The 16,759-nt window shown below is 35.8% G+C and overlaps 1 protein-coding gene across 2 annotated transcripts in view; it reads right to left on the reverse strand.

The window, feature by feature from the left end:
- Positions 1-1,538: 1,538 nt before the first annotated feature.
- SPATA17 (spermatogenesis associated 17) overlaps positions 1,539-16,759 on the reverse strand; it is an 86,046-nt gene continuing 70,825 nt past the window's right edge. For both annotated transcript variants that reach the window (XM_053973642.1, XM_053973641.1), the window contains one exon: positions 1,539-1,735. In XM_053973642.1, the coding sequence (XP_053829617.1) occupies positions 1,655-1,735 (81 nt within the window). In that variant the 3' untranslated portion in view covers positions 1,539-1,654. The remainder of the gene's footprint in view (positions 1,736-16,759) is intronic.

A 16,759-nucleotide genomic window follows, 5' to 3' on the forward strand; every position in this document is an offset into this window, starting at 1 on the left:
CCATTTCTAATCGGACTGATGGGAAACTGTGGTATGAAGTTAAAGAGGCAACACAGGGTGAATTACTGTGATGAACTACCTTAAAGCTGAAGCAATCAAATAGATAGCTCTCACATATAAAAATTACTATGCCATCTTTATTCATCAACAGTTTTGCACAAGTGTCTTATGTTCAGTCCCTTCCAGGAACAACTAAAGCACTCTGATACATTGGATCAGATTAAATCTTATCTGGGAAACTCAGCCACTGGGGTTGCTGCTTCCTGCTTCCCCAGACTTAATTTCTCATTAAAAAAAATAAACTTTTTAAAGCTTGAGAATAACAAACTCCAAAAAGTAATACCAGTACAGCACAGTGCTTGCTCTTGCAACCTGCTGGAATAGAATTGGAAGGGCTTTTACTCTGGTGTGTGCTAGCAGTAAAACTTCCACATAGCCTGACAGGTGAAAACCTATAGAAGGGAAATTTGTGACTCCTAGTTTATAGAATGAGAGAATGGCTGGGGTTGCAAGGGACCTTAAAGATCATCCAAATCCAACGTCCATGCCATGAGCAGGCACACCTTTCACTAGACCAGGTTCAGAAAGTATTCATACAAACAGACATTGAAGTTTTCTTCACATTTATAGGGGCCATAAGAATCACACTAAAAAAAAATCTAGTACTAAAAAGCCTACCACTGAGTAACAGATAAACAATCAATATTTGATTCAAATATAGTAAAATTATATGAAAAGCAAATATGGTATCATACAAAATTCAGCATAAAATTCCTGTAAAAATCTACTCATATGATTTTAAGAATCAGCTTGTAATTTGATCTTTAGATATGCTGAGATCTTCCCATGATGCTGAATTCTTTGAGCCTTTTGGAGTGGATGAGCTCTGAGGATACTCAATATTTTGCAGGACTGCTTGCTAATGAACGGAGGAAACAAGCATCAGTTTTGTGTCATCAGATGTGTTCTTCTGACAAAGCATTGCACAATTTTGTACTCACAGCATACGGAACTAGGAGTAAATGCACAAGTACTGATAAAGCAAATTAAATGGAAATAGAAACACTGATCTAGAAATAAGGTATATATGTTTTCAGAACTTTATTTTATTTCAAAACTGAAGTTCTTTCACCCACAGAAATGCTAACAGGATTTAAAATAATACATTATCTTCCATTAAATGTATAGCCTGCACTCCTAATGTCATGGATCAGTCAAGGATACCTAACACTGAAGATGACGAACAACAGTGATGAATCAGATACATTTATAGTTGTGAGAAAAAAAATGAGATCTAAATGTTTTCTTTTTTTAGTGTTAAACTCACTTACAAATATGTAATAAATAAATGTGATTCTGAGTATTTTACTTGATGACTCTGGTTTTGTATCCTAAATTATTTATACTAAATAAAATACAGCATTTTCAGAAATAATTTCTTTAAGATAATACTTTTTTTTAATCATTTTTGATAAATCATGGAAGCCATATTGCCTAAAGTTTAAGCAAAAACAATCAAAATTACTTCAGACACAGTATACATCACAAAAAGAGTATTTTATGGGACATTCAGTCACCATGCTGCTGTGTATTTGCTGAAATACATTTGTTGACAACTTTTCATGTGTCTCATGCTTTTTAGTCTCCAGGACAATTACACTATTTGCCCAGTGCTGGAGTAAGTTTTTCCAAACTTTTCAAAGAGAGCAATTGATGAAAACAGTGTTTCAAAGTCCTAAAGAAAAGAGAGAAAAAAAAATGATGTTAGGCTTAAGTGGGTTTGGTTTTTTTTTTTAAGGTATTTTAGAGTTCTAAATATTGTCTTCTAGTTACACTTCATTATATAAACAGATAGAATGCAAATTATACAAAATAATGAATATTAAATATACATTTTTACATTAGATGAATATTACCCTGAAGAGAAAAAAAGAATGGATTTAATTGAAAACAAATATGTATTTCAAACTCTCAGCAACTAGAAGAAATGCAGAAATTTCCTGCTCTAGAAACTATATTTTGCAAATCATGGTATACAAAAGTATAAAAAGTATATAAAGTATTCTCCTCCCTGGCAACCAGGCAGGTTAAAGAAAGCACAATAGCCTTGCTATATTAAAACTTTTCTACCCTGGTTAACATTGAAATAGAGGTAAAACATCTCCATAAGAAATATTTTTTAAAAATTAATATATATTAAGTAAGTACTAGTGGCAACAAATTGATTAGGAGAAGCAGGGTGATTCCTGAACATGTTATTTCCCCAGGTGAATTTCTTGCTTATTACATTCAATTTTTTAAATGCAATTGCTTAAAAATCTAAATTGAATAAGGGAAACACAAGTGAAGCTGTGTCTTAAGAGTACAATGTCAATTCAGCCAGCAAACAAGAAAGTAAAACTAACTAACATATTTTAATTCGTCTACTAAACTAATAAATACTCATGGTAAATGATTCAGCGTATTTAAGATCAAGGTTTTAAAGCCTTCTTAATAAAATTATTTTCTTTGAACTTGAAATACTGAGGATAATATAACAATAGAAATACTTGGTTTGCATTAAAATGGTTTTTACTTTTAGAAAGTAAAATGCCACAGATGAACTCTCAGCTTTCCAGGATCTGATGATTCGTTTTTAAGAAGTTGTTCTGAATACTTTGTACTGTTTTCTAGTGCCCACAAGTAGCTCTATGAAAGTGGATGAAACCAAAACATCTTCATGGAATCAGTTAAAGAAAGCGAAAAGTTTTATTTTTTCAACACATTTTTGAATTTGAAAGGTTTCATTTACTCTTTAAAAGAGAATAAAAGCTTTTTTTTTTTAAGGACATGAAATATGGACAATTTGGATTTAGCTACTTCACAGACCACAGTTCAGCTGTACCTCTAACAACAGAGCACCTCTGACTTCTAATAACTTCATGCAAACACTGACTGGGCCCACCTGCCTTTCATCTGCATTGCATATTGCCAAACTGAGACCACATCATTTCTTACATCTCATACTTAAATTTTTTTACTATGATTCCTCCAAAATTCTGGTACATAAATCTTAAAATAGCAATGTAGACATACATTCAAAAATAAATAATCTATGTGTGCTGTGAAAGTGAGTACTATCCCATTTCTAAATGATTCACAAGATTTACTTTTAATGTTTCTCTATGCCTTGAACTGGCCAATTTCTTATTCAACAGAAACAGCCTATTTGCATACTTTCATATTAAATTTTTAGAACAGCACAATATTCTAATTTTCAGTGTCTGTTTAGCATCACAAGCACCTTCTTATCATAGGAAAAGTTTTCCATATAATTATTATAATAAATATTGTAGTATCTCCAACACAACTGCAAATGGTTTCCTTCTAAAGTGAAACTAGTTATATTTAATTCAGTAAATGAACCAGACTAATTCTGTTCATGGGAATGGAAAAATCAACAAACCAGCTCTAGCTGCTGAGAAAGCAAGCGGATAATCCAGCAATAATTTAGGATTAAGCAGTAATTCAGAGCAAAATGTGGTATCCATTATTTTTAAAACAGAAAGTATCTCGTTAATTAACATGCAGGACAGTTACATACAGCTTAACAAATCAGTTTAACAAGTGGTGAACTTTGGATGAGAAAGGGAAACCAGTGAAACCTGTGCACCCCCCATATCAGGATAAAATCAGGCATGGGAAGGCTGAGCATTGCAGAGATCTTCATTTGCTGGAGCAGACAGCTTTTGCTATTAGGATTCCTGGCCAAACAAAAACAATTGGCTGCCAAAATTAGCTCCTTGGGACGATTTAGGAGCCTTTGAAGTGAACAGTGTTTTTGAGCTGGAACTAAGCCCAGGTCCAGCTTCAAACTCAAATCAAAATGACAAAGAGGAAATTTTTTGTGCCACACGCCCCCTCAGTGTAAGATTACTTTGGTTTGGCAGCTGTACTGTTTATCTTGTTATTTAAAACTATTCCACTAGATACTCACAACTGAGCATTTAAACAACTGGCTCTGATTATGACGACAGCAGTTATGTTTGACCACATTCAGGAAACATACAGAGTCTGATGGATAAATAAAAGCATTGCTGGCTTTAGAGTTACATTAATTAAAGAAGTTTAGGATGTATACTAGGTAAAAATTGCATAGCATGCATTTAAAATATAAATATCTTTTTGGGAAACAGATCTTGTTTCTATTTTTCTGTATTTGAAGATAAAGATTTAAATCAGATTTCAACAGAGGCATAAAGTAAGGTCTGAAAACACCACCTGGCCTTGCAAGACCTACCTCACAGCATAAAAGAAAAGGAATTGAATGCCAGGTTCTCACATCCATCTAATGAAATGGTGACATGACCACTCAAAACATGCAGGGAAGCATAGTGATGCACTGTTCATTGATTCTGATAGCAATCATCTTGAATTTAGGCTTTTTGCTTCATAGCATAGAAGTTATGAAGTTATGTAAATAATCCTTTTCAAGAACATAGGTTGTGAGTAGCGAAAAACAGGCTTCTTCAAAATTATTTTCACCATCAGTTCCTCTCTGTTGGTAGCTGGAATGAATAGACTTACAAATATGAATTCACACATATTAGTGAGCTTGGTCTATAGTTTTGCACTCTTGAGATCACAAGAGCATGGAGCTGAGTTTTATGGAATTTTTCCACAATGCATTCTTAAATCATGCCATATAATTCTCAGCATCAGAGACCTGTAATTCTCAGCACGGAGAATTACTTTGAAATTCCCAAAAAAGTTGATATAACACTTCCTTTTTAAACTTGTCCAGCTTTGAATCCTTTCACTCTAGTAAATTGTAGTTGACTCAAGTTCAACTGGCAGAACTTAACAAGACCTATGGAGCCTTTCAATATATTATATACTTGAGCTTGTGAGCTCATCAGTTCAAAACAATGGAGTCAGAAAAGGTGGCATAAAGCCACCAAAGATTTGTCTCAATCAGCACTCTGATGTCATAGATTAGACTTGCCAAATGGTTACATAGTCTATATTTGGAATGTTATTAAAGCAAATTCCAAAGACATTTTTCATCTGACTATGCAGACTTACATAAATACAGATCACGTACAAACGCTGGCAAATGAACAAGACCTTGTAGACCTTCAGATTGGTTGGGAGGCCCTTGAAAATGACTTCTGTGATATTCTAGAAACAAATTTGTACTAACAGTGTTTCTTTCCAAGCAATTTTGAGAGTACTGTACAATATCCCATAATATAAAAATGCAGTTAAAAATGAGATAGGAATTACCACTGAGTATCTTCTTGGAAATTTAATGAAGTAGAAAGTCAGCTGTCTCAGACCAAAGCAGGAACAGACAAACAGCAGTAGCATATTGGCTCTCAGATTCTAAGGCCAGAGAGCACTATAATTACCATTTATTCTCAGCTCCTGCATACACACTTCAGGGTAATTTCATACATCAAATCTCTCAAGTCCATAATAATTATGAAACTGTTAAGCATGTGATAAACTTGGAACAATAAGCATACAATAAACTCACATTATCTGATTTACAGGATAGGATAGTTTTTCCTTTCTCTGTAATGATAAAACTTGTGTTTGCTGAATAAGTAGAGATTTGGTAGCATGAATTGAGACTAAATTTGTGTTAGGCTGTACAAATATAGATTTCCTTCATGGATTAGTAGAAGCAACTTGTGCAGAAGTTTCAAATATAAATTGTATAATGAAAAGCATTCTCTGAAATGTAAAGCATTCCATCAACAGCAGATATTCAGAGCAGTGATTCCTCTTCTGAGTCAATCAAAAAATACAAAAGACAGTGTATAAATGCATTATGTCAACCATGGCACTGTGTGATGTGTAAAAGGTAAACCAATGCATGAAAAGTTTTCATCTCAGAGAAACTCTTTTGTAGTGATGGAATTGTATCTGTTGCTCCTATAGAGACATTAGGCCTCTTCTGTTCTTCTCTTTATAGAATACCTATTCTGAATGTAAATTCTGTTAGGAATTAATGGCAGAAGGAATAACTGAAAGACAAGCACAGCTGCTGGAATCATAATTCTATCTTCATGCTACTGAGTAGTAAAACCAGGAAACAATACTTTGAAACCACAAGTACACACCAAGACCTTAGAGGAGGCAGTGGGAAATTCTGCACAAATGGCCCTGCAGCAGGTATGTTCTTAGCTTAGGGTAACCCACTGAGCAATCTTGCTTTCCCACAAAGGCAGGAGACATCCCATGTGCATAGCTCCTTTGGAAACCAGGCAGTACTGCCAAGTGTCACTGCACAGCTCTTGTCCACTACCCCACCTGTTTAACACTAAGTGTTAAACATTTGCTATGAGTTTCCTATGGTCCTAATGCTTGTAATAGTAAAATTAAAGTTTTAAATTGAGCTGTCATAGTAAGCCTAATGACCTGCTAGTAACCACAGAGGTCTCTAACAAAGAAGCAAACCAGAAACAACAAGCTGTTAGACAAGTAAAATGTTGATCCAGCTAACTTTTATTTTCAGCAAATTTATCAATACTGGTTAACAATACTTCCAACTAGTACAGGGCCTTCTGACATGACAAAATGAGTGTAACAACCCATTCTGTCAATACAACACAAATGTCATTTCAAGTGCTCAAAACCCACTAAGCTACCCTAAAAAAGATTGATTTATCTGCTCCAATGTTTCTTTGGGGCAAACTTTTCTCACAACTGAAACCAATTAGTGGGCCTGGCACTTGTAGTGCAAAATGTAGGTCAGCATCAAGTAATAAAAAAGTATTGACTTTTCTCTGTCTGTAAGCAGCATGAAAGGGGTGCCATGGCCTTGTCGTATATGAAAAGAGCTCCATTAATTTCACTTATTTCAACCAGGGCTGTCAAATACTAATGCTTCTATTGCACTTTTCACACAAAGTACATTGACACCAATCCTGGCCCCAGTGTAACAAGTTTACAATATTTCAGTCAGTGAAAGGGGTACTATAATTTTTAATTCCCTGTTGTACATTTAGTCTCTTTAAGCAGCACTGCTCATAAGACTTACTAAGAGATATGAGCTGGGACATTAATAACAGCTTCTCTCTTCTTCCCATGGGCAACAGAACCTATTTCTTGGGCACAGCTTCAACAGCTAATTAGCCATAAAGTTCAGGACACAGTTGTTTGGCATAACTGTTTCTGTGACTGGTGGGCACAGACCGCCAATTTTACTTTCTGCCATGAAAAAAAAAAAAAAAAATCTAGGAAGAGGTCTTCCATGACTTAAGGCTATAAAATTGAAATGCTAATGTGTTAACCAATTGGGTCAACCAGCCCCTTCATATAAGAGATAATAACAAAAGCCTGGATCATGCCTTAGGGACTGGATCTCATTGTGTCAGCACAGAGGTATTGACTCCCAGGGAAAAGCGTGCCTCATCAGAGCTCCCTGCCCCACAGCTGACAAGTGACCACTGCTTGAAGGGAGTAGAATTGCACCTTTCCCTATTCAGCTTGCCAACACGATGCAGAGGAGGAGAAGGAGGAACTAACATCTGCTTCTTCCTTCAACTGTCTACTACTGCTACCAGTATGAAAATCTCTACATTTTGTTCTTTTTGGTAGGAACAATGAAGTTTTCATGGAAGCATACATGAGTTTCTCCATATTGTGGATAGACACAGTAGAGGTCAAACTGACTCAAAATGCTATGATCCCGTTTCCCTCTATTCTTTGCAATTTGCCTTCTAAACTGACTTTTCTTTTTTTCAAGTGAAGTTTTATGGTTCTTGTTGACAAGCTTGAGGGCTCTGAGTGTGATGTCTAACTTATTCCCTAATTACCTCCTGCAAATGCAAACATCACCACCAACAATAAAACTCTTTGATTTAAAAAGACTGGGTGACTATGGTAGAAGGCAATTTTCTACTTGCTTTAATGACTTTGTAAGTCTTACCCTTTGAATCAACTTGCTATTAGATCTTAAAATAAAATGATATTGTTTAGCCATCATAAAAGGCAACTTTATAACCTTCTGTGTTACGCTTACATCAGGCAAGTTTCTTTCTTTAGTTAGTTTTAGTCTTTTATTGACATTATGATAATGTGCTGTAAAAAAGAATCAGGAAATTATGTTCACAGTAGGAAATTTAACAACACTATTTTAATATCCTATCTTCCAAAAAGAAAAAGAAAACATTAATTGCTACTTAATTTATGTAACAAACATTTCATTATTTTTACACTTCATTTTTCATGGATATTTATAACTATCACATTTTTTTATCTTTTATGAAATAAAAACGAGGAAGCCAAACTTAAACAGTGCTTTCTAGAAATTATGAAAGATTTCTAGTGATGGCTCATCAGTTTGAAAAGCCACTGACTTGATAACCACATAGGTTTAGATACTTTCTGTGTGATGTGTCAAGTACGAGCAGCACAGCCATGTGTGCTCCCTTGGGACAGCCTAACATGGAAATTAAAACTCCATTCCTCCCTTTCTGGAGTATTTGGAGAAAGAAGTGTTCTGCTACTCATCTGTGCTCACTGAAGTTTCCTTTCGTAGCTCTGTAGCTAAATTGTGCTAATTTGTGCTTTAGAGATAGCTGGAGACAACTGACAATCAAGCTCTAAAACTTCCTGTCCTCATCTGTGCAAAGTAGGAGAGGATGTGTTCTAGGCTTGAAAAGAGCCTACTTTAGCTCCTGCATGGTTAGAAGCAATTTGGAGAAAGGAACAAAAGTGTATCCCCTTTCATAGCTGCACAAATTAGAAAATAGACAGAAAATAATGATGTTCTTCAAAATGCAATAATTTGAGCCAGTGTGCAAGGAAAGCACAGCTATTCCTAAACAAGTAAGATATTCTGCGATAGCCATGTTCATTAAGGATTACAAATGTGTCAACCCTTACTATCCTTTCTCACAAGTAAATTATCTCTGGGCTTTGATGGAAGTTTTGTGCAAGGAAGAATAAAAGATAAAAGGGGGAACGATTTGGTCCAGTAAATGAGTTTTTCCTGTAAGTATTGCCTCTTTAAAATTAACCTGGGATCTGAAACCAGGCTGTCCTTTTTGTCATGTGTAATATAACCAGCAATGAAGATTTGTGGTCCAAATTTGCATGAGTTACATTTACTTAGTACCCCACAGTCATTGTGGTTGCCCAAGAGGAAGGAAGGGTGGAATTCCCAGCTGTACCCTCTACCTCAATTTATTCCATTTATTAATGATCTGCAAGTCAAGGCACTGTCTGGTCCTTCCTCTCAAACATGAACTAGCTTTGCAATGCTTTAGAAAGAAACACATTCTCCCTTACAAATAACTGTTCAGTGAATTAATTTCTTTAAGTGTATAAAGCTAATCTACGGAAGAAGAATAAGTCACCTTGATGTAGACACTTTTCAGGTACTTTTAGACCTGTTCAGAGTCAGTATGAATATTACAAGTATAGTTTGCTGCACGAAGTTGCAGTCCATGCTCTACCATACTTTAGGCAATGTTATAAAACAGCATCACCAAAATTCTAGTCGGAATGTCTGTATATGAACCAAAATAGCCAAAGATGATACTCTATTTTTTTACTATGTAACCTTTTTTCACAAGTTAATCAAATTAAGAAACCAATGTGAATTTCTCTGCAAGCTATTTCATACTTAGATACCTTTGAACTTTACTGAATCTGGGCTAAAAAACAAATGTGCAGTTAAAATAGTTCAGTAAGTATTCAGAATCCCAAGAGGTGTTTATTTGCTGTTGTCATGCAAATATCTACCTCTTACAGTGTATTTTAAGAAAATATTTCTGAAGAGGAGAGTAGAAGTTCACCTTAATCTATTTAAGATGTATAAATAACACTCTAATGAAAAATATATAACCCTTTAAAGAAGTTCTTAAATCTGAGGTGGAGCCTAACAAACATTCCTGTGTACAAAAAAAACCACTGACTTAAAAAGCATCTGATGAAAAAAAGTAAAGGACATATTTTTACGACAGTACTTGTATTTTTAAACCAGCTTCTTGTCGTGTCCATCACACACACTCTGCTAGCAACAGGACTTGCATTAGAAACTACTGCACTTAGGGATAAACATCTTGACTTAGGCCATTTGTAAGCTGCCCCCTTCATTGTCTAATCTGTTCAACTACCACATTCTCTTTCCAGCTGAAAATAAGCAAGTGCCAAGTGCTCACTGCCAAGAAAATCTCAGAACCACTTTTAACCTGCTAGACTAAAGCCAGAAAATGTTTAACCTGCCAAGATCAAGTTGCAACTCTCTAACTTGCCAAAATCATGCCACCAGGTGTTAAGGAGGAAGAATTCTGAGTTGAAATCCTCAAGTGAAAATATTTTTTATCTTACTTGGCTTCTGATATGCAGCAAAACCAGTACTCCAGTTAGATTTCATCTGGTTTCACATGCTTCTGGATGACACTTTCTAACCTGATTGTTTTTTGTGATGAAATTACTAGATATGCAGATCAAAGGAGAACAGTGGATGATTCTGTCTGGCTGAGCTTTAACAAGGCTTTCAACACAATCTCCCAGAGAATCCTTTTAACCAAGCTGGTAAATTATAGTCTAGATGTGCAGATTAATAGATGTAATAGCTTCCTGAAGTCTCAGGTTCAAAGGGTAGCAATGAATGGCTTCTTCTCAACTGGAACCTGGGTACCAACATATTTCCTTAGATGCTGTCTTGGGGCCTATCTTAATATCTTCTCAGTGACCTGGAGGTGGAAATGGAATGCACTCTCCTCAGGTTCCTGGATTACACCAAAGTAATGGCACCATGGAGACACTGGAGGGCTGTCACTCAGAGTGATGCAAACAGGCTTGAGAAATGGCCTGACAGAACCTTACAAAACACAGGATGGACAAATGCACCTGGCACAGACTCACCCCAGAGCAAAGCAGGCTGGAGTCTTACAGGCTGGGCAGCAGCTGGACCTGCTGGTCCTTGTGGGCAACTGGCTAAACATGAGTCAGCAAGATGTCCTAGCACTGATGAAAGCTAAAGAGAAAACCAGCTTTCCTCCTCCGAAATACAAGCTACCTTCAGAAGAGACAGAAATGATCAAACAGGAATATTTTCTCATTTTGCAGGCAGCTGATTTAGCAGATGGGCTAACACTAGAGAAGGTACTCATCTCCCATCCAGTGTTTACAAATGCTCTCATTAATCAATAAAATGGGAACAAAAGCTTTTAGACTAACACTTATTGCTATTTTTTCTCTCTGTCTTTACTCATACATGAGTATGTATCTTCTTTATGAGTCATGTTTTCAGTGGCACTTTTTCTTCTGTGTAAATCCACCAGTTCTTTGATACAGTTCAGGAATAGCATCAGCTACAGTGATTACTCACTCAGGTGCCACAGATTTGTTTGGGCATTGGCATGAAGTTAGTTCTGACAAACTTGCTGATTAGAAGCTTTGGGGAGAAGAGCAGCTGGTTTTTATAGTCAAACATTGTTACAGGTTCAAAACAGTTCAGAAAAATGATATGGATTACACTTATTAGCACAAATTTTAGAAATAGATTGCTGAGCAATTCAAAAATTAAAACCATGCTGCATTGGTTCTGATATGAATACATGTTATGTATGTACTGAATGCAACAGCTTGTGCAGCGATATTCTATGGTAGTGCATAAACAAAAGTTTGTTTCATTTTTCAGCTGGATAACTTATGAACTAGATTCAACACTGCTGGCCATGCTGAGGAATGAATTTAGCCTGAGACTTTAACATCTACGCCTTTAATGTCTATACAGAACTTTCAATGTATAGCTGAGTATGATTATATCTTATAAATGAGGAGGAAATGGGTATTTTTATAATGTTTTATATGCTAATTTATTCATTGACAGTGTAGCAGCAATATAAGTTATACTGTAAAGTTTCCCATACTTGTCTGAGGGCTTCAGATTTGAACTGAAGTGTGGAAATTCTTTAAATAGCAACACATTTTGGTCTTCCTTTTGCCAAAGGCTTGGGCATCTGCAAAAACTACAAATCATGCCAAACTCTTTGAGTGATATATGGAGGACCACAATCCACTAGGAAATAAGCTAAGACGAAGTCATTCATTTCATTTAGGTCTTTCAGTGGAATTTGAACCATCCAGCCCACAAACCACGTCTCAGGAGATTGCAGTGTGCATCCAGCCCACAGTAATAATGATTCATATACATATATGTGTATATGCTTTATTGCTACCTTTAGCTGGATTAAAAGCAATATATCAAATTTTATACTTCTGCTTCTTTTATTAGCTTTCTAGCACTTGATCAACTGATAGAGGCAATAATGAAATGTTTTTTTATAAACTGGAGTTTGTAAGCCCTGTCCTGAGAATGTAATATTTCAAAAAATAGCCTAAGCTTTGGGGAAAAAACCAATTATAGAAACAGCATTAAAAATGCCAAGCACTGGGCAGAAGCAATTCTGGATCAGTTTAAAAAAGTGATTGATGAAACTCTAATCTGAGCTGAAGGAACAGTTTCACGACAAGCTGTGACCATTCCACACACTTCATTAGCTGCCATAATTAGCCTGGTGTTTCAATTTGTTAGAACTGGTGGGGACAATTTTACTCAGAATGCAAACATCAAAAAACAGGGTGCCTCAGACTTCAGAAGAGGCTGATGAGAAGCTTTTCTAGTCTCTGTTAACTAAAAGATTAATTACGGCTGATGGGAGGCTGTACTCTGATTGTCACTCTGTCTATGTGCATTACTTTTAGCATTAGAAGAAAGACATGGTTGACACTACACTGCTCAATCAAGCAGCTTTGCATTAGCGCACAAAGTCTGTTAATATGCAATGTTTTTCTTGTTTCTCTTTTTCCTTTCCCCCCCTCTAAGTTTGAAGCTCTCCTACCTAACAAGTTATTCTTTAAAAGAGCAGGGTGTTCAGTTGGTAATGACAAGAACTTATCATACATGCTGCCATTCCTTCACATGATTACAGGTGAGGAATCCTGACATGTCTCCAAGCTACAAGCCAGGAATATTATTAGCTTCTATTATTGCAGTCAAAATGTTGATTCCTCTCAAATAGTCTCATTATGAGAAATAAAACCAATACAGTTGTGAAACTGGTACCATGTGCTTCAGTCTTTGTACCCCACCCCTCTGCCTCAGGCACGCTTACCTCTATACCTTAACTCATCAAAGCTTGTAAGGTTGTTTATATGGAAGTGAAGTTTGAATTTCAAGTGCAAAGGTTAGTGCTGAATAATTCCATAACTATTTCTAGAACATTAACACATGGCAAATCACCTACTCATAAAAACACTCCTCATGTGGATATGCCTTTCACTTTCCCTACAAGTATTACCAACAAAAACTGTAAGAGAATAAATAATATAGTTTATCGTGGTGGAACATCCTTTTAACTTGAGTTTTTAAAGGGCACATTGAAACAGCTCTTCATTGCATTACATGAATAAACACTGAAGTGTATTCCAAAGTGGATATTGTACCATGATTTAAAATGAGGCAAATTAGTCCAGAATTGATTAATAATATAAATTTTGAAGAAAGAAGCAGTAGAATCTTACGTCAAACCATTAAGACAACAAGCAGTCTGTATTACTTTCCATGTCTCATTCATTCCAACAAAACTCCACAAAGCTTTTACTGTGATTTTTCCTGTTCAAGGAATGCAGGTTACATTAAAATCCATTTTTCTGCACTGAAGTCCTACTGCTCTGAGAATAATATACTTTTGCTCTCTGGAGAGAGCATCAAAACAATAAAACCCCTGCAAACTTACAGCCTTTCTTTCAACTTGGGCTCATACCTTGCATAATATCTTAGAACACCTGTGGGTGTTATTAGCATTTAAATTATAAAACCATACAATCATAATGAGACAGTGTAGCAAAATCTCTAATTCAGACATCATTTCAAGATGCAACAGTCTGTAGTCCTAAGTGCACTTGTTGCAAGAAAGTCATCAAAATATGTGCCTTATCTTAGCCCTCAGTCTTGCAAACTCACCAGCAATGTACGTTTAAAGATGAGATTTTAAGTCTTTTTTTGAGAAAATTGGTAACACCGTTTTTCCTAGAACATTCTGTCTGAATGGCATGAATTTACATATTGATTATATTCATTATGGGTTGGATCCTTATCTGATGCCAATTTTCCCAGCTCCATGGCTATATCTCAGTTATGCTAGGGCTGAGGACCAGCTCTCAAACCTGCAGTTTTCAACAGTTGTATGGCCCATGTAATTCTCAGAGGACTGTGAAAAGCTTTTGGTTACTTTAATTTCAGCTCTATTTAACAAGCACAAACAAGGTCTTGGTGAGTATTATCAAATAATAAGTAGCTTGCTTTTGCAGATAAGTTCCATAAAGAATTTTAAGTGACTTCGAAATATAGCCTTTTTAATTCAATATTGTGGCAAATTGAATTGAGTTGAAATACATTATGTTTGACATACATATAAAAAAGTCTACTTAATTCCAAGAATACTGAACAGTCTATCCAAAACTGATATGAAAAGGCAAGGCCATGGATTTCCCAATTTAGTGTATGGATTTTAAATTCCAACAAACAAAACCATATCCAAATAGTCAACACCTAAAACCAATATAAACAAATTAGGTGTAACTCCAGTATCTACTGTTTCTAGATTAACTGATTTTTTTTGCAATTAAAAGCTGTGCCACAAGTTACTGTAATGTACACTAAGCACATATTGAAGGAATTGGGCAAGATGCTCTATTTCTAAAGTGTTTCTGATTAAATAAGAGGCTTTAAAATGTTTAAGCAATGTGTACAATGGGAATTATTTAGAAAGCTTAAACATACGTACATCTCACTCACAGAAATACTGGTTAAAGTAAACTCGTAAGGTTTTCTTTTATACCACTAAGATGCAAGTTACATTGTTAAATGAGGAAGGTAGGCAAAGCAAGACATTTATCATCCAACAGACAAATGACAGAGGATTGCTAGTTAGACAGTATAATAAGTGCCATCTAATTTTCTCCTTCGAATCAATTTATTCTTCAAAGCCTTGGATCATCATCAAGGGACTGCATTTTCCCGCTGAGAAATTACAGAACTGAAAATCAGGTTTTATAAAATATTCAACTAGTTGCCCACAAACCCTTACAAACAGCCGCTAGAATGGATTTGATTAGACAAGTGGTGACAGTACCTCTTCTTATGCAATAATTGAATGGTTTGACTCTTCTCAGATACTACTGTGTAGCATTACTTCAAAATCAGACCCTGTGACTCATCAGTAACCACTAGAAAGTTTTTTCAGCCTTCCAGTTATGGACAGATTCTTTTCTGCATTTAGTTGAACATTAGCCAAGGGTACATTTTGTATGTTTTAATTTGCTTTACATCTTTCTACAACGAAGAAAATAATTCGAAAGCTCAATGAGAGTTAATAATAATTAATAATTGTATATCAAGCATAGCATTTTTCAAAAGCAACTCAACAGTGATGACCCTAAGGATTTTCTCAAAGGAAACAATGTACAACTCAAGAACCTTTCCAGTGAGAGCACTGAAAGTGATTTTCATAACAAAATGTAATTCTGTAAATAGGACACAGTCATAAGGAACCTGGAAAGATCATTATGTAAACCATCAAAAGTTGGAATTGTCATTTGCTTTCCTGGAAAATGAAATGGGTCCATCCTATAATAAGAGATATTTCATTCTAGTCCTGTGAATGAGAAGTAATGTCTGGTGTTTGCATTTGTGGACATGGCACATTTCTGCTTTCCTCAATACCTTTCCTTCTCAACAGTATATTATGACATTTACCAAAAAAAAAAAAAAAAAAAAAAAAAAAGAGATCACAAGTTGCAAAAGTGACTTTAAGATACTTTTGTCATCCAGTTTCAGAGACCATCTGCTCATTAAGTTGTTCTGTGATATAAAATTGGGCAACACTGCACTTTTTCTATACTATCTAATCAGGTAGCCAAACACCTGAGCTCCAAGGAGCTCACAGCTCTGAGGAGTATTGCTGTTGAGGTAATCAACCTATGTGGAGTGTGGAGGCAGGGAATCACTCAGGTGATTCTTTCATGTGAAGATAGATTAACATTCTGACTCCAAGTGGTTCTTCTGAGAGCAGAAAATATATGTTACAGGGTAGAACAGACAGACTTTTAATGAATAGTACAGTATATATTGTTGTAGGACCAGATCCTTGGATTTAAATGATTAGTTTTGGTGCAGGACTCAGGATAGCAAAAAAAAAGTGAGACGAAGCAGTGGTTTGCTGGAAGAAGATAGTTTATAATTCAAACTAAGGGTCCACTTGGAAATCTGAATAGATGCATCAAGTCATGCCAGCAGTAATAACCATACAGGAGACATGTCATGGGCCGGGGATTGCTGGAGTGCATCCCACTTGGGCAACAACCCTTATTATCCCTGACATGGTTCATGCAGAAACCAGGATTGGAACAAGCAAACTCCTACAGCCCATCTAATAATTGCCTTCTGTCTGCCACATTATGTGAGATCTGTATTGCCTAAGAAAAGACACTGAGGTGATTGAGGAACTAGGAACCTGATATTCCAAATATGCGCTAGCACTTCTCATGTACATTAGTAACTTCTGTCACAAAGCACACTGGTAAATATGGCCTTGAAAGTTTTAAAAGGTAATGAAGCTGACAGTTCAGATGCACATTCATTAGCCAGTATCATGCCATACTAGAAAACATTCTTGGATAATCTTCTTTTCTAATTAAAATGAAAACAAGCAAATTCCTTTGACAAAAATAAAGTCACAGTGTGAAGAAG

Source organism: Vidua macroura, chromosome 3, assembly GCF_024509145.1.
Source record: "Vidua macroura isolate BioBank_ID:100142 chromosome 3, ASM2450914v1, whole genome shotgun sequence".
Lineage (NCBI taxonomy): Eukaryota > Metazoa > Chordata > Aves > Passeriformes > Viduidae > Vidua > Vidua macroura.